The 23,072-nt window shown below is 31.6% G+C and overlaps 12 protein-coding genes across 13 annotated transcripts in view; 6 read left to right on the top strand and 6 right to left on the bottom strand.

Moving 5' to 3' along the window:
• Positions 1-312: 312 nt before the first annotated feature.
• Positions 313-2,156, top strand: LOC119602100 (tektin-B1). The gene is made up of 4 exons (XM_037953430.1): positions 313-638; positions 758-1,189; positions 1,265-1,487; positions 1,665-2,156. The coding sequence occupies exons 1-4, from the start codon at positions 427-429 to the stop codon at positions 2,097-2,099; spliced, it is 1,302 nt and encodes a 433-aa protein (XP_037809358.1). The 5' UTR covers positions 313-426; the 3' UTR covers positions 2,100-2,156.
• Positions 2,157-2,325: 169 nt separating this feature from the next.
• LOC119602098 (protein arginine N-methyltransferase 7) lies at positions 2,326-4,741 on the bottom strand. The gene is made up of 3 exons (XM_037953427.1): positions 2,934-4,741; positions 2,726-2,877; positions 2,326-2,668 (listed from the first exon to the last, which is right to left on the bottom strand). Exons 1-3 carry the CDS (start codon positions 4,659-4,661, stop codon positions 2,407-2,409), a joined length of 2,142 nt encoding a protein of 713 aa, XP_037809355.1. The 5' UTR covers positions 4,662-4,741; the 3' UTR covers positions 2,326-2,406.
• A 90-nt stretch (positions 4,742-4,831) lies between these two features.
• LOC119602099 (integrator complex subunit 10) lies at positions 4,832-7,336 on the top strand. The gene is made up of 7 exons (XM_037953429.1): positions 4,832-5,116; positions 5,237-5,304; positions 5,366-5,618; positions 5,674-5,957; positions 6,014-6,524; positions 6,586-6,753; positions 6,815-7,336. The coding sequence occupies exons 1-7, from the start codon at positions 4,979-4,981 to the stop codon at positions 7,265-7,267; spliced, it is 1,875 nt and encodes a 624-aa protein (XP_037809357.1). The 5' UTR covers positions 4,832-4,978; the 3' UTR covers positions 7,268-7,336.
• Positions 7,331-9,110, bottom strand: LOC119602101 (mpv17-like protein 2). Its single transcript, XM_037953431.1, has one exon. It carries the CDS (start codon positions 8,609-8,611, stop codon positions 7,799-7,801), a length of 813 nt encoding a protein of 270 aa, XP_037809359.1. The 5' UTR covers positions 8,612-9,110; the 3' UTR covers positions 7,331-7,798.
• A 271-nt stretch (positions 9,111-9,381) lies between these two features.
• LOC119602103 (transcription elongation factor 1 homolog) lies at positions 9,382-10,103 on the bottom strand. The gene is made up of 2 exons (XM_037953434.1): positions 9,967-10,103; positions 9,382-9,801 (listed from the first exon to the last, which is right to left on the bottom strand). The coding sequence occupies exon 2, from the start codon at positions 9,792-9,794 to the stop codon at positions 9,546-9,548; it is 249 nt and encodes an 82-aa protein (XP_037809362.1). The 5' UTR covers positions 9,795-9,801; positions 9,967-10,103; the 3' UTR covers positions 9,382-9,545.
• Positions 10,104-10,787: 684 nt separating this feature from the next.
• LOC119602063 (GPI mannosyltransferase 3) lies at positions 10,788-13,532 on the top strand. Its single transcript, XM_037953389.1, is given in 8 exon segments — positions 10,788-11,263; positions 11,329-11,796; positions 11,857-11,985; positions 12,051-12,305; positions 12,374-12,537; positions 12,540-12,570; positions 12,646-12,889; positions 12,980-13,532. Coding segments are annotated over 8 exon segments (1,614 nt in total). The 5' UTR covers positions 10,788-11,135; the 3' UTR covers positions 13,175-13,532.
• A 167-nt stretch (positions 13,533-13,699) lies between these two features.
• On the bottom strand, positions 13,700-15,423 carry LOC119602064 (transmembrane protein 267). Of its 2 annotated transcripts, XM_037953391.1 has the most exons (3): positions 15,333-15,423; positions 14,805-15,277; positions 13,700-14,744 (listed from the first exon to the last, which is right to left on the bottom strand). In XM_037953391.1, exons 2-3 carry the CDS (start codon positions 15,093-15,095, stop codon positions 14,367-14,369), a joined length of 669 nt encoding a protein of 222 aa, XP_037809319.1. In that variant the 5' UTR covers positions 15,096-15,277; positions 15,333-15,423; the 3' UTR covers positions 13,700-14,366. The 2 variants fall into 2 exon arrangements, with proteins under 2 accessions (XP_037809319.1, XP_037809318.1); XM_037953390.1 differs by having other exon boundaries at positions 14,805-15,410.
• Positions 15,424-15,833: 410 nt separating this feature from the next.
• Positions 15,834-16,709, top strand: LOC119602077 (ubiquitin-conjugating enzyme E2 D1-like). Its single transcript, XM_037953403.1, has 3 exons — positions 15,834-16,004; positions 16,064-16,255; positions 16,308-16,709. Exons 1-3 carry the CDS (start codon positions 15,929-15,931, stop codon positions 16,613-16,615), a joined length of 576 nt encoding a protein of 191 aa, XP_037809331.1. The 5' UTR covers positions 15,834-15,928; the 3' UTR covers positions 16,616-16,709.
• Positions 16,710-16,852: 143 nt separating this feature from the next.
• LOC119602078 (ubiquitin-conjugating enzyme E2 C) lies at positions 16,853-18,523 on the bottom strand. Its single transcript, XM_037953404.1, has 3 exons — positions 18,286-18,523; positions 18,076-18,214; positions 16,853-18,016 (listed from the first exon to the last, which is right to left on the bottom strand). Exons 2-3 carry the CDS (start codon positions 18,183-18,185, stop codon positions 17,587-17,589), a joined length of 540 nt encoding a protein of 179 aa, XP_037809332.1. The 5' UTR covers positions 18,186-18,214; positions 18,286-18,523; the 3' UTR covers positions 16,853-17,586.
• Positions 18,524-19,700: 1,177 nt separating this feature from the next.
• On the top strand, positions 19,701-21,287 carry LOC119602040 (EARP-interacting protein homolog). The gene is made up of 2 exons (XM_037953366.1): positions 19,701-19,999; positions 20,059-21,287. Exons 1-2 carry the CDS (start codon positions 19,958-19,960, stop codon positions 21,151-21,153), a joined length of 1,137 nt encoding a protein of 378 aa, XP_037809294.1. The 5' UTR covers positions 19,701-19,957; the 3' UTR covers positions 21,154-21,287.
• LOC119602041 (kxDL motif-containing protein CG10681) lies at positions 21,160-22,105 on the bottom strand. Its single transcript, XM_037953367.1, has 2 exons — positions 21,793-22,105; positions 21,160-21,724 (listed from the first exon to the last, which is right to left on the bottom strand). The coding sequence occupies exons 1-2, from the start codon at positions 21,984-21,986 to the stop codon at positions 21,232-21,234; spliced, it is 687 nt and encodes a 228-aa protein (XP_037809295.1). The 5' UTR covers positions 21,987-22,105; the 3' UTR covers positions 21,160-21,231.
• A 330-nt stretch (positions 22,106-22,435) lies between these two features.
• Positions 22,436-23,072, top strand: part of LOC119602039 (citron rho-interacting kinase) — an 8,725-nt gene continuing 8,088 nt past the window's right edge. The window contains 3 exon segments of the mRNA XM_037953365.1: positions 22,436-22,659; positions 22,726-22,875; positions 22,936-23,072. The exon segment at positions 22,936-23,072 is cut by the window's right edge and continues 108 nt beyond it. Coding sequence (XP_037809293.1) covers positions 22,599-22,659; positions 22,726-22,875; positions 22,936-23,072 — 348 coding nt within the window. The 5' untranslated portion in view covers positions 22,436-22,598.

Below are 23,072 nucleotides of genomic sequence, written 5' to 3'. Positions count from 1 at the left end.
GTCACTCATGTACTTAATTTTTGTCAGTTAAAATGACCGCTAAATATTGAAAAAATAATTTTATAGTTGTTTTTTTCTTCTTTCATATAAAGAAGATAATCTTTTATATGTATATAACATTTTAGCGTTACTAACTGATTCATTGGAAACAGTCGTAAACATATTTCCAGATTTCTCTCATCTAACCCATATAAATTTATCAAGAATATACATGTTTTATACCTATTTGTTATGAAACCATAACAGCAACCATTCTTTTGCTTGACAATATTGTTTGCAACCAACATTAATATACATAATTTTTATTTAGAAAATATTTTTCGATCAAACGATTTGTGTTTGAAATCAAATATTATTCTCGGATAGATTTTTTTTTGCAAATAATAAATACCTTATACATATTTTCTAATTATAAATTACATTAAAATGTCATTTAAATCCTTGTTAGTATTGGAGAAACCTCTGCAACATTTAGCCCTATCGGATTGGCATAATCGTGTCAACACTTTGAGAAATGTAGCCGATGCTAGACGTGATGATGCCTTCGAAATTCGTCATAGCTCCAGAACGTTAAGAAATGAGACACGCATAGAGGGTGATTGGACAAATTATGAAACCAATGAAGCATTAGATAATCGGTAAATATAAAATTATTCCCTTATACAAGAACGCGTGAAACATTATCTTAAATAAATCAAAACTTTGGTTGGATTTTATAAAATATGTCTAAAAATTATCTTTATTATTATATTTAAAGAATTTCTGAACTAAATCGTTGGAGAGAAGTTATTTCAAAAACTCTAGAACGCATCGAACGTGAAATGAAATTACTGAGAGAAGAAAAAGCCTCAACCGAACGAGAGCTAGAAGCAATGCAAACGCCTCTATCGGTTATAGGCGAATGTTTAAACATGCGCGATTGTCGTTTAGGCTCCGAAATGACTTATGATGATGCTGATACTGAAATTAAAAATGAATTGACTGTGGTGGAGAATAATCAACGTTTACTTGCCGATCAGTGTCAAAAAGCATGGGAGAAGTTGTGTCGTCTGGAGGAAGTTAAATTCAAATTAAATTTGGAAATCGATAATAAAAGCGAGGCAGAAGGTATAGATATGTCGCAGTCATCTCTAAATAAATTTGCGGCCAATATTAGCTATAAAACCGAAGCCACAAGGAATCCTAAAAAGTAGCTCAATAGCATGAATATTGAATATATGTACATATATATATATATATTTCTTATAATTTTAATCTATTCTAGTTCGTGTTCATATCAGTCCTGGCTAGATCACACTAGAAATATGAAACAACTTGCTGAAAATGAATTGGCCGATACGTACGCCATAAGGGAAGCCTTGTTCGTATGTCGAGAAAAGGCAAACAATATGCTGAAATCTCAGCAGGAAAGAACTGAACACACTATTCGTAAACGTATATTCGAGACACAGAAAGCTCGCAATGAACTGGAGTGGCAACAACTAAAGGTATGCAAAAAATTCCAATAATTTATAATAATAGAACAACCATATTTTACCATGGAGATATGAATGCACATATATTTTTTTAAAAGGGATATTTTTTAAAATTTTCGATGATAATAATTCATTGTAAACCTCCCATTGCTAAAATTCAATGAAAACTCACTTTAATTTCCATTACAGATGAAAGAAGAAATGGAAAAGGCCATATGTGAAATTAAAACCCTAGAACAGGCTTTGCGTGATAAAACAGATGGTTTGAAATTAGCCGAAACTCGTTTAGAAAATAGAGCTCAACGTTCCGGCATGGAGCTCTGTTTAGATGAGGCACACGATCAACTTTGTTTTGAGGTACAAAAGATACGTGAGATACGTCGTCGTCTAAACGATAAAATCGAAGAGGCCAAAACTAATTACAATCTATTGGAAGAGCATGCACAGAAAATCAATGTTGATTTGGAGAACAAACAACACTCGCTGATGACAGATATAAGAGCGTTAGATTTGCGTCAACGTTTAAAGGGTGGGGAATTTGGTCAAACTAATCCGTTAGCAGCAGGACAAACCGAAAGAAATATTGTTTTAACTAAAATGGAAAAAGAGATTCCAAAAAATTAAACTATCTTACACAAATAAAAGAGAATTTGAAAATAAAACATTATTGAACAACAAAAATAGATTGCAGTTTTACCGTCGTTGCAGATTTACCACAGTTGCCGAATTTTTTGTCAGAAGAAAGTCATTATTGAGCTACAAAAACGGATTGCATTGTTTGATGTTATAACATACTATAGCCGTGGGTTATTCTCTAAAGGAAAATGTATGTTGTATATCGGTGTGTTTAGTAGTGTACATCCTTATTATGTCATAAGTTGTGTAAGATTTAGTTTTATTTCTTGCTTAATTCCTGAGAAAGTTTTAGAAGTTAAACCTTAACTTCAAAATTAAAATCTAATTGACCCAACTTCGGCTTAAAATCTACTTTCCATTGAACTATGCTTTTACCATTTTCTACATTTTGGGCTTTGCCTATTAAATGAACACCTTGACGTCCAAACATATCCCATTTTATAAATTTACCCGTTTCTATTGGTTCCATAGGTCCAGAGCTTACAATCGATTTTGTTCTTGAAGTATTATCCAGAAGCCAATCTACCCACAAAGCAATACCATTACAACTTGCCGAACTATAAAGTAAAATGAAAAAATATTAAAAAATATTACTACTGAAATCGGGAACTTACTATTCGATTGAAATGTCTCCATATGTTGATTGGTCTTGATTGAAATTTCTAAATTCAACTTGTAACAATTGTTGCGGTGGTGCTAAAGCTCTGCAAGGATATTCCCACAAAGGTTGGGCTTCAACTTTAGACTGGGCTATAGAGGTGGAACTCTAAAAAAATATTTACTAATATGATTTAAAAAACTAGTATATGAGTTAGGACTTACCTCTACCATTTTGTCGAAGAGTTTAAGATTGAAACCCTCACATTCCTTGAGAGGAGTTCTTATTTTATGTAGATCTAAAAACTCTACTGGTACACAATAAATACGTGCACCAAATGGAGATACTTCTGCTTTCTCCGATAGTTTTTCTATAATTTTCATTAACAAAGTGCCAAAGTAAAAATTATCCCATGGTAGTATGGAGGTCAAGAAATAGGGCTCCGCAAAAATATGAGTTATATTTTGTAAATTAGCTTCACTTAGATCATCTAATTTTTCTAAAAACTCTACATTAGTTAGATTATTAAACTTTGCTACAGAATCCATAAAATATCTTGAATAGCGATGAGGTTCATGACACCACACCTTGGACGCTTTTAAGCGTTCAGAGGCTAAGCCCAAAATACAACCATCACCGAGTAGCAAAACTTGTGAATCGGGTTTTATATGCTCCTCTAAATAGTTCAAATAACGCTTATTACGTGGACTTTGATTCATTTGTCCAATGCGCGAACGACCATAGGTCATATGTAGAGAACAGGTGCAGCTGTGGCGGGGAACAGATTTTTTGAGATTTTCATCAGACTTCTTAAATACATCAAACCATAAGGAGTACTCGTCATGATTACAATTCAATATGAATTCTTCGCCTACATTGGCAATATTCAGGGGTTTGGGTATATAATATATAGCTTGCATCCAATGATCTCGCCAGGGTATAACGTTAGCTAAGGGTTTAGCTGGATAGTTGTCGGTGGCCAATTGCTTAAACTCTGGATGTGCCCAAAATGGGGCACAGCTCAGTTTTATTTCTTCTTCAAGGTCCATACTGATGTCCCACCAATAAAATACTAAATCTGTGGAGCCAACACTTGTTGCTTTTAGAATGTGATTATGTTCTCTTTCCAACTCTCGGAATTGTTTACGATTGAAGTCAAATTCAAAAATTTCAAAAGGCTCGGCAATAGGACGAAATTGTTCTAGCGGTAATTGGGAAAGTTGAACATCGTGTAGATTTGCTTCACCCTGACAATTTGCTATATCTTTGGGTGGATTTAAAAGTATATCACCATCCAAATTGGCTAAGATCTTTAGAGAATTCCATTGAGCTGCCAAGGGTGATTGCACCACCTGAGCATAACAGGTGGCCTTAGAAGGTATACATATAACATCATCAGTTAATAAATGATCATGAGCGTGATTGTAAATACCTATAGCACCTTCCCCTATTAATTCGGTATCAAGGACTTCGGTTACTAAAACATTTGCTTTTCGTGGCATATCTTCACCCACAATTATATCCGTGGATCTCTTCTTAATCAAAGTAATTTTATCTTTTACCTTATTAGCTTCTAAAATTTGTTCGGCACAATTCGCCATGGGTATAAAAGCCTCACATGCGGTCACCGAATCAGCACCAGAAGCCACAGCCATCATTGAAAGTATTCCAGTTCCCGTGCCAATATCTAAAACATGCGCCTCTTTACCTTGTCTGTGGAGTTTTTCTATTGTTTTACGTAAGGCAGCATAATATTTTTGATTTCTTTCTTTATCGTGTAGCATATCACCAAAACCGGCATTTGCCACTTCCTGATGATAGTCATAAGAATCTTCTTGGGAGGCCCATTCATTTTGACCCGTTATGGGGTTAAGCACTTGAGTAAATACTGCCATTTGTCTTTTTATGTTAAAAATATTTAATTTAAAAGTTTTCACGTATTTTAACAGCATAAAATAATTATTTTGTAAAATATAAAAACAATGTATGAAAAACGCGTTTTCTCATTAAAAAAAATTAATAACAAACAATTCATAATAGCAATATACTATGGTGAATTGATTATTTTTATTTTGACATGACAGTATTGCCGTATTTAAAAAGGCTTTAGTTTATATTTTCTATAGTATTGTCATTACTGGTTATTTTTGACATTTGATAACAGAAACACTTTGTAAACAAATGAAGTTATTGAAATTTTGTATTTTTTAATTTTTGCTAACAATTAAACAAATTATCTAATTTTGCTTGTGTTTTTAATAATTTAAATATGATGGAGGTATCTAGCAGTAGTGATGAAATGTATATAATAGAACAATCTAAAAAATTGCGCTCAACAGATCCTTGTTCGGCAAAATCTTGGATTATTACAGCAAAAACCTTATTTCCAAATAATTTTAATGTACAAGTAAGTTTGTAATTAATGTTATTTTTCTCAACCAGAATTGTTAATGTAGTTCTTGAATTAAACTACTTTTTATAAAAATCATTAACTACAAAAGTTTTTATGAATTTATAATACTTTCAGTTTGAGGCTTATCGCTTGGAGAAAGATGCTAACAACTGCGAAGAAGCCGCAAAATGTTTTAGTTACATGTAAGTTATATACACTTTCCTTCCGGCTATATGTAGTTTATTAAATTTTCCCTTTTTATAGCATTCTAACATTTCAGAATCAAAATGTAGAACTATGGGAAGAAGTTAATGAGCTAACAAATGCTTTAAGGGCTCCCGAAAATGAGATCACCCCACAACAAGAATTTTATGTTAAAATGTTTCAACATGTTTCCTATGATGTCCAGCATAAAATATTAATGTTAACCGTTAATCATACAGAAAATAGTTTAAATCAATGTAAACTATTGTTATTGGTATTAAAACGATTCCCACAGGCGGCCGTAACACATTCGGTAAGTTTTTCATGTAATTTTTTCTTGACCTATCTGTACGTTATTATTTTTACAGCCACGTCTCTTGGAAATGATAGCGGATGGCATGAAACAAAATCCTCAAAAATATCAGGAAATGTTGGTGGAGGAAGCATTGCCTTTAATCTATCATAAAACACCAGAATTACCAGCCGGTTTAGTGTGTCGTTTGTTTACTATATCTTTGGAATATTACATCAGGCAAATTATAGATGAAACAAAATGTGATACCACCGAGGTATGGAAGAAAATCTTTCAAGTTTTAATGCTCTGTGGCAAGATACAACGTTGGGAAACGTTTTTGCCCTTTAATAAAACCTGGTAAGCTTAAGACACCAATATTTTTTTCAAATTTCTTTATAATAAATTTTACAAAGGGGTCAAAATGTTTATTGGGATAAACTTATCGAGATAGTATCAACAAGCGCCGCTGGCAGTACACAAGTATTATTTTATGCTACAACACTTTTTATATACTCTCTACATTGTTACATTAAAAACTGCAATACACGGCCCGAGGATATGGAAATCAATCATGTGTTAGTTGAGGGTTTCACCGATTGGAAATTAGAACGTACCGATGCTCAGAGTATGGAACCACCACGCATATCATTGACCACACCGACAAGTAAAGATATTTCTAAAGCCTTTGTACATGCGGCTCAATGTTGGCAACTGTTAAATACCGAACAATTTCAACGAGACTTTAGTAAACTTCTTTTAACATTACCCTTGTCACCGTGGATTTCTAGATTTCTATTTGATTTGGCCATATATTTTGGCCATCAGGAGGAGGCGAAAAAACTTATGTCTGAAATGACTATAAAAAGTAGTTTGGTGCATCATATTTTAAAATTAAGTTTGAATTTGTTGCAGGGTAAATTAAAAGTAAGTGAAAATGATTAAAAAAGTTTTAATAAAAAACATTATTATTATTTTTTTGTTTTAGTACGAAGGCTTTGAGTGCATTTTAAAAGTTATTAACGATTTACCTCCTAGCCAAGGTCAAGTTTTGGAACAATTAACCCTAAAGGTACCCCGACACATGATATTTATACCTTTAACCCAGAAAGCTTTAGTGCAATACTGTACCAAAGCCATAGTAACAAATTTAAGTGTAAGTAGTTTATAAAAAAGTAGTTTATACTAACATTTTTATCAAAACATTGTACTTTTAGCGCAAGCTCTATGAACCCAATTGTCCCGACGATATTTTGGGCGATCTTTTGATTCTACTTCAGCTAGAATATCCCCGTGAAAAAGAAATTGCTGAGCAAATATTTTCCATAATAACCAATCGACGTTCTTTCATATTTCACAATTTCTCGGCATTTTTGATAAACATTGATTTCATTGAGGAATTCATGTACATATGGCATTCGCACAATGAGGACTTCAATTTTGATTTCACCGCCAACAATGTGCCGTCAAATGGTGGCGCAGGAGCGGCTGGTGCACGCACTCGTACTCGTGGTTCGGATAAGGGTGTAAGGGAGGACTTTCGCTTGATTATAAAACAACAAATAGCACGTTCAAATGAAAATGTCACAGCGTTGATAGCGAGTTTTATTAGCCAAGAACATTTGCGTCTAATGCATTATTTATTTGATGTAGAAGTTGGCCAGTTTTAATGTACTTTTTTTAATATACAATATTTTTAGTTCTTCTTAATAAATAATAATAAAATTATTAAGTTTACAGTGAAAAACAAATACATAGCTTTATTTCAAGTCCTTACATATGAAATACATTTTAGATAACCTCTTAGAATGTATAGTTGTTGGTTGCACTATCGTTTTTGCATTAGCTTAAATTTTAAGTTTAGTTTTAAAATATTTGTTGAATCTTATTTTTTATTTGCAGTAGTTTCTGAATTAATTCAATTGTCAAATATGTTCAAGTTATTTTCAAAATCTTTAGTAAAATGATAGACCAATTTAAATGAAATTCATAAGGTCTAAGATGCACAGACATCGCTAAATCGTTAAGTTACTAAACTTTTTCTTATATAAACGCAATAAAATAAAAGCTTACTTTTAAACGTATATATGTATGTATATATTGTTACATTTTAGAGATAACAATCTAATAAGTATGATTAAAAATGATTTTCTAGACAGTTTGATAATTTATACAAAGATTAATTTCATAATTTAATCGCACTACACTTGTACATTGTAATCATGCTTTACATACGACATAAATATATTATACAAAGCCGTACATACATTAACAAATGTAACACGATATTTCGTTTCTAAATAACGAAAATTTATATACTGAGCACCAGGCCATAGCATCCAATCTATAAGATAGATAAAAAGAAATTTCTCCTTAAGCTCATCGTTGGTTTCCTTAAAGGTTTTGCGCTCTAGGAAACAAGCCGAATAGAAAAATATAAATATACAAGCCGGAGACATTATTAATTCATCTATTAAGATTTTTTTCATAACATTTTTAAAATTTGCCACTGGCATTACTTTATCCATCCAATTATAAACGTAATGATGCAGAGGTCCTTGCAAGGCACCCACTATAAACATACGTCCAATACGCTGCCAATCATAACGTTGCGCATTTGGTAGTCCACGTCTAAATTCAATCTCTTGGGCCATAACATCACCAAAAACCATTAGAACACCAGAACCAATAATATTGGTCATTAGTAAGTATTTTCCAAAGATATTCTTCCATAATCTGCGTATTGCTATAAATTTTGTTGGTTTAGTAATTGGATTATTTGTATTATTGTTGCTGCTGTTGTGTTTGATTCTATAGATTTGTAACTGAACAGTTTGTGGGGATGATATATTTGAGGGGTGTGTTGTTGTTGCTTTAAATAGGTAAGAATTCTCAGCCAGCTGTTTTCTTATATTTTGCGTTGTTTTGTGGTGAAATTGACAATAACTTCTGGAAATCGTCGTTTGACGCAATATTAAAGTTGTGTAATTTGTAGCTTTACTTATAGCAAACATTATGTTTGTTTTTAATTAATTATAAATTCACTTTAATTGTATTTACTTTAATAACTTAACGCTAATTTTGTACGTTCTTTTACTTCTAACCACAGACATTATTTACACCTGACAACTTTTTTGTTTTTGCTCATGAGAACATTGCCACACTTTATTTTTTGCCTCACTGACATTGATGGTCAACCTCAATTAAGGCTACAAGCGATAAAGCGTTTTGTTGATTGTATATTAATATTTTATGAAATTATGCAAATTTAAAACAAGATTGTAAAAAAAAGTGATTTTATGAAAGAGGGGTTATACGGGGGCAAGGATATACATATATGGACACACCCTTATAAATTTTAATAGAGGAATTTACTTTTACAATAATGTTATTTATGCAGAATTTCATCGTTATATTAGTGTTTATAAGTGAATTTTTATCTTCAAGTTATCGTCAAGTAATAGACCGACCAATAGGCTTCGACCTTGTATCATAAAACTTTCTTTCAAACTAACTTACTAACTAACGACTAGACGGACACCAGACCAACGATTCCGTGTTGATAGGTATACTTTAAAATAGATGTTGAACCAAAAGGTTTTTTTCTTTAAAAATAATTTGTTTAGAGGACATTTTATACGGAATTTAATACGACAGCAATGAATCCTAAATATTTAAATTTATAAAGAGAATAACAGCACTTTCAATTTCACGGTAATACGATTTGATACCGCAGAATTATTCAAGTAATTACTGCCTGTATTTATTGATAAAACACTATGGATTAATTTAATTAGCAAACTCTTGCCTTTGTCCGGGTACCGTGTTTTATTTTAATTGCGACATCAAGTTTTTACTTAAATACATTTTATATGAGCTTTGTATTTAACTAATATGTTATATTTAATGGAAATGAAATTATCTTACAGTAAGAGAACATGTCTTAGTTTAATTAGCTGTTTCACAAGCGTCCACCCAATCATTGTAAACGTCTAAAGGTTCCGATAGGAAATTAATTGTTGTTTGATAATCCTCGAGGCAAACACGACAACTTATACGCGCCGCATTGTGACCTTTATCCATTTTAACTTCACAGGACTTTTCGTGATTACAGAAAGGGCAATTAAACTGTTGATCTAAAGGTTCAATATTTTTACGTTTTGGCGGTGGCTTTCTCTTTGATTTACGTCTTCCCATTTTGAAACTAGAACAAAAAATGTCAAATATGTTTAGTTAGTTAGCTGCGGCAAGCTGTGACTGCTTGGGTAAGCAAATAACAAATAAATGTAGATTTCAAATGGCATTAGTTTGTAAATAAAGTATTATTAAATTTCCTAATGATTTCCCATTTTATTGTTTAAAAACTTACACTTTATGTCGAGGTTTTCAATAAAATATATTAACACTGTTTTTCTTCTAGAAAAAAATATTTGTTTTTAATATTTTTTAAAACATGGCGTCTTACAAGTGATGTCTATATAATGTTAAATTGTTAAATAATTCTAGCGATTTTTACATAAGTACATTTAAAATAGTGTCTAGACGTAATAAACGTAATAAAATATATGATTTTATATTAATACAATATATTGCACGGAAATGTATTGTAATCTGGAACCCAAATGATATGTTTTCTTAGATTTGCGAAAACCTCTTTTAAGGTATTTTCAGTGATCTTACTCGTTTTTAATATTCGAATTTTCGGACAAATCCTGTCATTTAATTTTGATATAACGACAATAAAGTTAATTTTCTTTAAATTTAAAATACAAAATTACAGTTGGAAATTTATTTACCCCGTGTCTATATTAGCAGAAAAATTGTCAGTTTTTAGTTTATGTTAATGCATAGGAGTAACAAAATGCTGATTTTATCACGACAACTCACAGATAATTTTACTGAAATAATGCTATATTTTACAGAAACAATTGAAATTAAATGCAAATTTTGTAAATAAACACTAAACTCACTAAAACTTATGTTAAAAATCAATTTAATTGCACAAAAAGAAAATTCTATACAAATTTGAATTTAGTTTTTCAAAAATCAACTAGTTATTAAATTGGTGTGAATGGTATTTTGTGATATTTTATTACCGTTAATAAGCATTTCATTCACCAGCCCTGACCTAAAACAAGATACAATAAAGTGCTGTCAAGTTTCTTGAAGACATAAGCGTCATTTTATCGATGACGTCATATAAATAATCATACAACAACAAGCCGGCCAGTTTTTTATTTTTGTTTTTTAGTTCACAATTAATAGCAAAGAATATTTTACTTATATATATTTTGTTTATTTTTAGCTTATTTGTGTGACCAAAAAGCCTTAACGCATAACATAATTTATTTAAAGGCATTTTAGAGAAAAAGTGAATTTTTTTATTTTGTTTTTGACAAAAACGTGGCGCATTTTTAAAATAAACTAGTTTTCTTATTGTAAAAAAAAGTAAACTATAACACACAGTGTTCTTGCTAGTTGGTGTTGTAAAAAATATTTATTAAATAATCTAGATTTCTATGAATAAAAGTTGAAAAGATGAATCTATTAGTGGTATTTTTGCTATTATTTGCTGTGCGTTTGGCTTCAGTGTTTGTGGTGAAAACATTTTATGTGCCCGATGAATATTGGCAGAGTTTAGAAGTGGCGCATAAATTAACCTTTGGGTACGAAAACAACAATTTAATGTCATAAGATAAAATCATGTTTATACATTACTTTTTTATTATAGTTATGGTTACTTGACCTGGGAATGGCTGCAGGGTATACGCTGTTATGTGTATCCTCTTATTATAGCTGGTGTCTATAAACTATTGGCCATATTTAGTTGGGATACGGCCCAATTACTGATTTTAATACCACGCATTCTACAAGCCACCTTGTCTGCCTATTCAGATTATCGTTTCTTTGTTTGGTCGGGCAAAAAGAAATGGGCTCTATTCCTTATAATAGTGCCCTGGTTCTGGTTCTATACCGGTTCACGTACTTTGTCCAACACTTTGGAAACCTCATTAACAACAATAGCTTTAAGTTATTTCCCTTGGTATGGAGAGGGTGTTGCTTATTTATGGCCCGCTGCTTTATGTTGTTTCTTGAGACCAACTGCTGCACTTATTTGGTTGCCTTTGGTAGTTTATCATTTGCGTAAATCAAAATTATCCTGGACTGAATTAATCTTTAAACGTTACTTGATTATTGGGTAAGTCGAAATTGACTTTATAGGTATAATAAATAATTTATAATTTGATTATAATTTTAGTTCAATTGTGGCTGCTGTTTGTATTGGCATTGATTCGTATATGCATGGAGAACTTTTAATAACTCCCTATGAGTTTTTAAAATATAATATTTTCCATAATATAGGCAGTTTCTATGGATCTCATCCTTGGTAAGTTGAGAAATCAAAAAATAGTATTTTTAGTAAAGTAATTAAAAAACTTTTTAAATTTATAGGTATTGGTACTTTACTGTTGGTTTACCCACTGTTTTGGGTATAAATTTCTTGCCATTCCTTTTTGGCATCATGGAGACAGTACGTCATCGTGAGGTATATCCTGTACGCAAGTATTTACTTATAACTATTTTACTTTCTCTCTGTGCCCTAAGTGCAATTGAACATAAAGAATTTAGATTTGTAAGTGTTTTACTGCCTTTATGTTTGTACATTACGGCCGATACCTTGACCAGATGGAGTTACAAGGCTTCTAGGTAATTGCCGAATATTATAATAGATTTTATTGTGTTATTCTTAAATATTAATAATTTATTTTGTTTAGATTATCATTATGGTTTATAGCGGGCGTCATTGTTATGGGCAATGCCTTACCGGCCTGGTATTTAAGTACCATTCATCAAAGAGGCCCCTTGGAGGTAATGGATAGATTACAGGATATAGCCAAGGATTATCGTGATGAACAAAAGCATCCAGCTAGTATATTGTTTTGATGCCTTGTCATTCGACTCCCTACTATAGGTACAATATGAAATTAAAAAAAAAAATGCTTAAAACTTTTATAATTATATTCTTATTATTTATAATTCCTCTTAGTCACATACATCAAAATGTTACCATGCGCTTCCTTACTTGTCAACCAAATCTAAAGCAACAAAACAACTACAAGGACGAGGCTGATCAATTCTATGATTCACCCGTACACTGGTTGCGTTCACACATCCCTTCATATCCACGCACAGCGAAACCCTCACATGTTGTGTTGTATGAACCATTAGCTCAAAAAATCAATGAATTCCTGGTGGACTATAAACTCTTGCATAGGATAGCCAATGCAGAGGTAAATCCTAATGTTGAACCCCAATTAGTCCTTAATGAATGGTCCCGCCTCATTAAGGAGAAACAGATAAATGTTGACTCTCTTTTACAGCATGTACAGACAAGAACTGGTAAAAATATACTCGTTTTTCAACGTTTACGCACGGGAGAAGAGAATACCTTTAATCGTGAAGAATTTCAAAGTCACGATGAAGAGACCTTAAATCTAGCCAAACTAGCTGAATCTAATGAAGATATACTTTATGGCCAAGATGAATTTACCACCGAAACTAATATGTTCAATTGATTTAAAGTTTCTTCTTTAAATACCTCACTCCACCTCTCAACTACGCTTAACTACGAACTTAAAACTAGTTGCTTGTTTCAATTACCAAAAGGCTTTTTTATTTTTATCCATCTGGTACAAAGATCAAAATAATTATTTTTTAATAATTTGTGTAGGCTATTATATTTTTAAACATAGTTTACTATTTTAATTTTAAATGTGTGCGTTTAAATTTTTGTGTTAATTTATTTTTGAAGATTAACTTTTTTCTTTAGAAATCATGTCGTCTTTTTAACTTGCAATACTCTTAAAAAAAAATTGTATTTAAAAAAACTTACAAAGAACCAAGTGCAAAAATAATTTTTTTAATTAACAAATAATAAGAAAATGAGTTCAGTTTTTTAATAAAAAAAATTATACAAAATTTAAAAGGTCTAGTTTTATTGAATTTTAAAATTATATTTATTTAAAAAAGCTTATATATGTAAGTTTAATTGGGTTTCAGTTAGACTAGACTTTAGTTCTGTTTTAGTACTGAGGTATTGAATTTTCCATGCCTGATGTCAACATTAAATTAACCGCTATTGTTCAAAGTCCCAAAAACTAAAGGCCCATAATGATGTAAATAGGGGTTCGAAGGAGTTCGTTTAACATTTTCAATGACGATTTCGAGCACTTTTGAATGCCCCAATTTACCTGCAGTTTAGTAATTTATGAGTTCATTGATTTTTATTTTAACATTTTATTTTGCCATGCATTTAGTTAATAAAATTTGTGTTATACACGTTATATGTATACTACTTAAAGAGAGAGAGTGAAATAAAAAGCACTAAATCTATTCAAATTTATTAACAACTTTCCACTAATATCACAATAATTCGTAAAAATAAATTCAAATAAAGAAAAAATAATAATGGAAAAAAGTATACAAATGTAATTGTAAAAGCCTATAGTAAAATTATTTATTATCACTAATAAGAATTGAGTTATGGAAGAATTGATTTTTATAAAATCTAGATCAAGGAAGAAATTAAAAAAAAGAGTATATTTATTTTCAATCGTAAGCTAGTTTTAGTTAAATATTCTTTTTTTTCTTTGACTCTATCACAAGTTTTACTAAGTATGTTTCATTTACTGTATTTTGTTATGTTTAAAAATCTAGTTAAAGCTTTGTTTTTTTTTATTAAAAAGTATTCTTATTAAAGTGGTATTATTAAACCTGCATATATCTATAACCCCTGACATCTTTATGATGATAATTTTCATTTAATTTAATATATTGACCTAGAAATTGCTGAACCACAGAACTGCGGCATAAAGCATGTAATTGACCAATGACGTACGGAGTTGCTATAGTTATGAGAATATAAGATAAATGGGGTATTTTATCGGTATGACCCCAGGGATAGAACCAATAGCCACGTCTAATGGCATCACGTGTATGATGTGTTATAAAGGCACAAAGCAAAACCCCAAAGAAGAGACTCCACTTGAAGTAATTGAGACAGGCGGTGCAAATGTAAAACAACAATAAACCAAAAATAAATGTTGAGCAGTGTAAAAAGGGGCGACGCATAAGATTTGTGGCATCCTGTTTCAAAAAAAGAAGTCAATTTCATATATATACCCTTTTAAGCTCTAGAATACTTACCTCCAAGCTCCAGCTTCTAGCGGCTATAAAATGATCCACATCTATTAAACTGGAGCAAGCAAAGCAGGTGAATATAAGAAACCAACCAAAGAAATGACTGGTTCTTTCGTAAAATTGCACAGCAAATGCTATCCCCGACAGAGCTCCTATAGCGGCATGTGTAGCATTGTCTGCCAAAGCCTTTAGCATAGGATGTTGGGTTAATTCCACAAAATTATCACCCAATAAACAGGTAATGCTCACCAATGTGGTGAGTATAATGCGCATATAAACCATTAGATGACAGTGCATGTAATCAAATAAATACGATAAATATTCAAAGATTATATGTAAGTTAGGGACGGCTTCTGTGCGTTGTTTTGATTAAGGAAATGCTATGTATTATTTATGTATTGAAATCTAAAGGCATTTTAATTTATTTCCTTTTTATATCATGTAAGTGCTCTTCTTGCTTTTTAAGGAATAGTTACCGACTAAAAAAAATATATTTTAGTGATATTTTGCGAATTTATAATAAATTTCTCTAACTTTTTATCTCATTTGTACTTAAAATAGATTTTCACAATATTTATATTCTATTTCGTATTATTATTGTGACACAGATAACATAAAATTATCGGCAAGGCGAATTCACATAAGGTGTATTTTGTTTTTGCATTTGGTTCGCATTGATATCAAAAACAATATGTACGACAAATTAATATTCAATGTTAATAATTATAAATACTGATTAATTTTTAAGACATCGATTGTGAATTGAACAAATATTGTTTAATATGTTTCTTTTTTTAATTTTTTTTACATAAATAGTTCAAAATACTAAGGAAATTTTTCTCTGTTTTAACGGACATTTTTAAAAATAAAAATGTAAACAAAAATAAACTTTAACAGCTACGCAAACCAGGCGAAAAAATAATTATCAGCTGATTGAATTACACCACCTTATGTGAATTCGCCTTGGTTTATTTTCTACAGCTGTTATTCTATTACATTTATACTTAGTTTTGTAATAGAGTTTATTCAAATTATTTTATAGCTGTTAGCTTTTGTCTATAACAAGATTAACATTTTGCCGTACTTTTTGTTTATATTTTACCAGTTTTATAAATTACGCAAAATAAATCATGAATAATTCAAAAATAAAGAAAATGCGCATACCGGTTGAATTGCAACAATTACAAAAATCACAAAAGGAACATGGTTTGTTATAGTGTATATTAAAAAAGATCTCTTGAACTGATAATATATGTTTCCAACAGGCATACGTTGCAACACTTTATCCACATCCCCGGATGATTTTACTGCTTTGGAAGCTTATATACCTGGTCCCAAAGGTTCGCCTTATGAAGAGGGTACTTTTAAGATGTCTATAACTTTTGGTGAACAATATCCCTTTCGACCGCCCACCTTTAAATTTATTACACCCGTTTATCATCCTAACATAGACAGTGGTAAGTGCCTTCTACAAAGGAGTTTAATTTATATATATTAACACTTTTAAAGCGGGAAAAATTTGTTTGGATCTTTTACGTATGCCGCCAACTGGTTCCTACAATCCCGCCATTACTTTGGAGTCTATATTGTTGTCGATACAACTTCTATTGGCCAATCCCAATCCGGATGATCCTTTACAGGGTGATGCTGCCGATTTATTTAAATCTAATCGTGAACTTTATAATCAAAAAGCTAGGGAGTTTGTTAAACAACATGAAGTCAAGAAAGTTGTTGATAGCGGGGATTTTAAGGAAAACGATGTTCCTGCTGAGAATCACGAAGTGAAAAAGAAAAAGCTTAAACTTAGCTGTAAATAAGAAATGCTGTAATCTAAAACGTGTTGTTAGAATAAAGAATTTTTATTATATTTACATAGGTACATATATAAATATTTACTAAATTACAAAAAAATGCAAATAACTTTTGGACAATACTTTTGACAATCAATGATTTTGGCTCACCTTTTGACCCAATTTGGTGACCAACGATCTTATAATTTTACTACTAGTCTAGAGCAAGCTAAATATAAATGTTCCTCCGAAACTAAGATTCTTATATTTGTTTTAACTCTCTCAAAGTACTAGCTACCCCGCAATCATGGGACCTAGCGAAAACTTGGTAATGACTTGTACTTACACAACAGCTTACTTTCCATTGGCGTGTTGAAATTGAGTTAAAATGACAATGTATAACTAGTGAATAGCGGCTTACTTAGCTTTCAAAACAAGTTTTTGGTGGGCAATTGAACTAGAAAAAGAAATACGGATATTTTTTTAACATAAACTTAAAAGATGTTACAATATATTTATTGGTATGTTTTTAGTATTAAATCTCAAAGACATTACAATTTTGAAATGATGGACTTAGATTAAAAATTTTAAATTAATACTTAGTGAAATCAGTGTATTTGTTTAAATTGAGAAAAATGCAAGAAAAATATAAATTATAATAATAAACATTTCAAGTTTTTTAAGCTTCTTAATAAAGATTTTGCAAGTATTATAAGATTGTTTTCAAGAATAGAGATTCAACTAAATTTAAACTGCATGATATGAGGGAGAGGCAACCAACTCTATTAAAACTTTTTTTGCGGCTAAAGATTCAAAAGCAATTAATTCATGGTTTATAAGAAATAATGATAAGAATGATTTTTAAACAATTAGTTGCAATAAAACATACAAATTCCCATACACACAAACATTTGCTCTAAAATCAATAAAAGGATGGCTTGGTATAATTTGTTTGTTTTAGCTTGAAGGGGATGATGACGTGTTATCAATGAACTTATTTATGTGTCTTGATGTTTTTCATAGAATGCATCAAGGTATTTTTTGTACTCCGTCTGATCGGCCCACATCATCGCTGCCTGCGCGTTTAAGGGACTGTCGTTGTTGGGCTCACCCAATAGAGACTGTATGGACAAGAGGATGGTGCGAACATCATACAAAGCTGACCATTTGTCCTTTAAAATATCCAAACAAATGGCACCTTGTAAGTCGACATTGGGATGAAAGCAGGGTGTTAGAAATTTTACTACTGGCGGTGCATACGGATACGAATTGGGAAATTCCAATGATAAACGATATTTCTGTGTAGCGTATACTGTATTCACAGGTCCGGCTATGGTGCCAATCCACTTGAAGATATTTTCACCATCGGGAAAGGCCGATATGCCCTTTTCGGTGGTCATCATTAAACTCATCAGTTCTTTTTGCAGTCTGAAATTAAATGTTTGGCTTAGAAATGTATGCATAATATACTACTTTCCAATAAATACCTTTTACTAACAGCATGATTATCCTTTATAGGTACTGAATCATCATTATGCTTAACACCCTGAGAACCGCCTGAGAGTCCACTGTGTTCAGGACTTATATTTTGTGCCATTTTATTATTTTTCAATTTATCTATAGCTTCTGTGTAATAAAATTGAATCGAATGTTAGTTTTTTCTTTAGCTTTCAATGATTTTTTCCTTGTTTGTATACTTTTTGTTTTGTGCAATTTTATAGATTTTTTCCAAGCAAAATTCGTATGGTTTTCCTTTCTTTACTTTATGTTGTCTATTCTTTTTCTTCTCTTTTGTGCGCTTTGCGTTTTGAAATCTCTCTTTTTGACAGATTTTAACGTTATAAACAAAATGGAGACTTCGAAAAAACAAAGAAGAATTTGGTGGGAAAGTAGAAATACAACAAAACAAACGAAAATATGAAGAGTTGTATTAAAAAAAGGTACACTGAACGATAGAAGTATATTAGGATTCTATAATTGACACAAAAAGTCGACTTATCGACCTTCCGACTATTTTCAATTTGATCATTTTCGATGTTTTTCAACCATTTCCAAATTTTGTCGATTTTCTTCACCAATGCATAGGGGAAACAAAATGCTGCTTTTACGACACCAAATTATAGATAAAATTACAGAAATTATGCAATATTTTATATAAATTATATGAAAATTTTGTAAATTAACACAAATTTCACTGAAACTTATGTTTAAAATCAATTTTAATTGCTCGAAAAAATTTTGTACTAATTATACAGTAAAATAATATTTGTTATAAAGGCAATGTTGTCTAAACAATTGTACGAAAAAATTTGTCATAAAAATGCTATAAAGCTATTAAATGCCGCTAATATTCGTCCTATACCCACCTTAAAGTATACCAATCGGCTTAGAATCGTTTTCTGAGTCATGTAAACCTTGTGCGCAAGGTACATGTCGCAATTTTCAAGATGATTGGATGAAATTTGACACGCACGTTTTATTTGGCCCAAGGACGAAGCCCATTATTTCACCTAGCCCCCATAGAACAGAACCCCCCGAAAAGGGTTTCTGAGCTCACAATTATGTTAAATATACAGATACATCGCTTCTATAAAACTTAGTTGTGTATGCGGCACAACTAAGTTTTATAGAAGCCTTGATGACCCTGGCAAATTTCATAAAGATCGGGCCCCATTTGACCCTAGCTTTTTTTGGATTTTAAAAGTTTTCTTTTCATATGTCAAAAATTTATGTATGGATTTTAAAATTTTTCTTTTCATTTGTCAAAAATTTATGTAGCCCTATGAGCTAGTCAAATTTTATTAAAAAATTTACATTTTCAAGTAAATTGTTACTCTTAATATTCATAACTGGTGTAGGGTATCATCATATGGTCGGCCACGCCCGACTATACTTTCTTACTTGTTTTATTATGATAATAATTCGAGTTTAGCTTTTACAAAAAATTGAAACGGAATCACTTGTTGTTGTTGTTACATGTTATAAGTTGTGTCCTGCCGTTAGTCGCCTGTCGTCTGCAGTCTTCATTGTAAACCGAATATGCAGAAGAAATTTTAAACATTTGTTTTCGGAGTTTTTAACTAAATACAGCAACAAGAAATTAACATCAAAATGAGTTTATAAAAGGCGATAGCTGATAATTGCTGTCTTGACTGGTTTGAAGTTCAAACTGTCAAATGTTTCATTTCAAGAAACACAAATGACAACTGTTGACAGATGAACGTTCCATAACAAGAACAAATTAGCTGCGATTTTTGTACAAGTAATATTTGTCGTAGTAGTGTCATCACTTCGTAATTAATGCGTTTTAAAACTTGAAAAAATTGTAAATATTCTTTCAATTGAAACAAAACAAAATTCTACTCTAAAATGGATGATTCAAACGGCTTGATTTATGGCCTAGAATTGCAAGTAATTTTTATTTAGTTTATACATAAAGAATTCTAAACAAAAACAATTTCCCCTTGCAGGCTCGAGCGTTAGCTCCTCAGTTGGCTGAAAGTAATGAAATTCGATATTTTATTGCGACAAATTCCTTGAAACCCACAAACCAAGTGCATTTGGTTGAGTACAATGAAGAAAAATCGAATATAACTTCAAAAATCTTTGAACATTCAATGGGTGAGGTGTGGAAAATAAATGCCAGCCCTCATGATTTGCATGAAATTGCTACTTGTTACAATGAACAGAACGGGAATAGTTTTAAAACTAAAGCGGCTCTCTTGACCTACAGTGACGGTGATGCTAATGCAGGAAATGTTGGCATTAAATCAGAATTTTTAGCGTGGCACAAAATGGAAATATTAGACACAGAAAAACATGGTGAAAAGGTGAAGACCGTAGAATACCACCCAAATCATATGGAAACTTTGGCTTGTGTGGTGGATAATAAAATCGTGCTATTTGATCGTGGTGAAGCGGAAACTAGACAAATTGCAGAGGTAACATCAACAGGATCGGCTACGAAACATATTAATCCATTTAATACGGGTAAATGGTCGTATCACCATCAAGGCCAACAATTTGTAGCCTTACATGACACTCATGTTAGAGCCTATGATATACGTGATCCTCAACATGTAACCTGGTCCATAGAGGAGGCTCATGGTCAGTTGGTACGCGACATTGATTGCAATCCAAATAAACAGTGTCATTTTGTGACGGGTGGTGATGATGGTTTTATAAAAATATGGGATTGTCGCCTGCCTAAAGAACCGGTATTTGCACGCAACGATCATTCGCATTGGGTTTGGTCCGTACGTTTTAATACATTCCACGATCAGTTAGTTTTAAGTAGTTCCAGTGACTGCAAGGTCTTGTTAACATGTGCCAGTTCAGTAAGTTCTGAAGCGGTAGAAGAGTTGGCTGGAAATAATCCTAAAGAAGAAGTACAGCGTAAGTATTTGGCAGATGGCTTATTGCAGGCCTTTGATCAGCATGAAGATTCTGTGTATTGTGTAGAATGGAGTAATGTTGATCCTTGGATATTTGCCTCGCTTAGTTATGATGGTCGTTTATTAATCTCAAAAGTACCCAAACAATATAAATATCAAATTATTTTGTAATCATTGGTATTTTTAATAAATCTCTAAATTATATTAGTTTTATAGCTAAAAAATTGTCTATACAATTACTTAATTTAACTAACCGGTATCCTCTGAAGTGCAGTCAGATGAATCATTGGGATTTGTAGTCTCTATCGAACACACTCTCTTAATTAGTTCGTTCTCTATGGGTTTGCCATTATCGACCGCCTCTTCCATTTGCACATACTCGACTGTGGTAGTGGAAGAGCTGGGTTTATCCATCTCATTTTGTTTTTTCGAACATGATGGAGCAGGGGAATCATTGCTTTTACTAACAGTAGAAGAGACTTTTCTAACTTCTGTTTCATCTTCAGCCTCCTCAGCTAAACTGCTTCTCTGTGGCTGGGCCTCGGCATACGCTACAGGGTATTGATGGCTTAGTTTTTGTTTAATGGAACGAATCTTTCGAAATATATAATCCAAATCCTTTTTCATATCGGCCAATACCTTACAGTGTCTTTTAAAATCATCGTTCGCCTGTTTTAAACGACTCTGTGATAATGCATTACAATTTAAAAGCATTTCATTCGTTTTCTCAAAACGCTGTAACCTAAAAATAAACAACATTTTATTGTAACTGGAAGAACAGTACAGGACCTATGATAACGATTAGTCTACATTTGTTTTTGAGCTCTTATCATAGTTTCAACATCACTTTGATTAACTAATCCAGCTAATCCTTGTATAAAAGCTTCACCAGCTGTATAGTTGTTAAATCCATCCATGCTAAATTCACTTTCTGGTGTTACGTCCTGTGTGACATCATCATTGTTTAAAGTTTCGTTTGGTTGGTAAGAGATTTCATTACTCATTTTTTTTTTTCCTCGTACAAAAATAATATTGCAATTCTGTGGTATAAGGTATACGTTTTTTGTTATGAAAATTTATTATTGATTATTTTTGTTTACATTTTTTCGGACAAAAACAAAGATATTAAAGTGGTGCCAGATTAAAATAAAAATTAAAGCAAGTATTAAGTCGACTTGATTATGTGCAGCTACTAATTAACTGTCAAATGCTTTTGCAAACATAATAAGAAATTCATTTAGTTTGATGGCTCAGCAAATAAAACCAAATTGTATTTTCAAAATATTGTATTTGATGTAAAATTAATTTCAACCTATAATCATTTCGCCTTAATTTAAATAAATTAAGCAGTTAAAGTTAAAATACAACTCTAAAATGTTTGGGTACTCACTAACCACTTGTGACGTTCAGGTACTGAGTACTTTTTTTATGTAAATACTAACTACTTTGTTTGGCTTGTTATTCATTTTTCAAATTTCATCAACGACGCTTTGTTTTTTTCTCCGCCATTCTTGGCAGCTGCGGGAATTTTTGAAAATTATAAAATGTTTTAGTGTTTTTTATTAAAATTGTTTTTATATCTTAAAAAATATTGAGACAAACTGAAAAAACCGAAAATGGCACAATTGCGTGATGCTATAAGTGTGAGAATCACACGTTTAAACAATGTTTTACTGGGTAAAGAGAAATTCTGATAACATTTTGAAGGCAAATAAACAACATTAATTTTTTAACATTTTAAAGGAGGAGGTCGGAGCTATGGTGTTAGTGCTGCTTTAGCGGAAACCATGACTCGTGAGTCTTTACTGGATGCCTTTAATTTACTGTATCATGAATGTGACAAGGAAACGCTGCGCAAGCGTGATAAAAATATTGCTGAATTTGTAAACAAATGTAAATACAAGTTATTTTTTTACATAAACATATTAGAGGTATTTAAGGTTTTTTGTTTAGATCGCAGCATTATGGAAGAAACTAATCGTTTGCGTGTCAATGTGGAGGATTTTAGTGTACGCACTTTGATTGGCAAGGGGTATTTTGGAAATGTACATTTAGTGGTGGAACGTCTTACAGGCGATGTTTATGCCATG

The sequence above is a fragment of the Lucilia sericata genome, unplaced genomic scaffold (genome assembly GCF_015586225.1).
Source record: "Lucilia sericata isolate MDLA Ls3-8-SP2 unplaced genomic scaffold, ASM1558622v1 Contig000207F_arrow, whole genome shotgun sequence".
Taxonomy (NCBI): Eukaryota; Metazoa; Arthropoda; class Insecta; order Diptera; family Calliphoridae; genus Lucilia; species Lucilia sericata.
The sequence above is the reverse complement of the archived record's forward strand: the minus strand, read 5'-3'. Positions and strand labels throughout refer to the sequence as shown.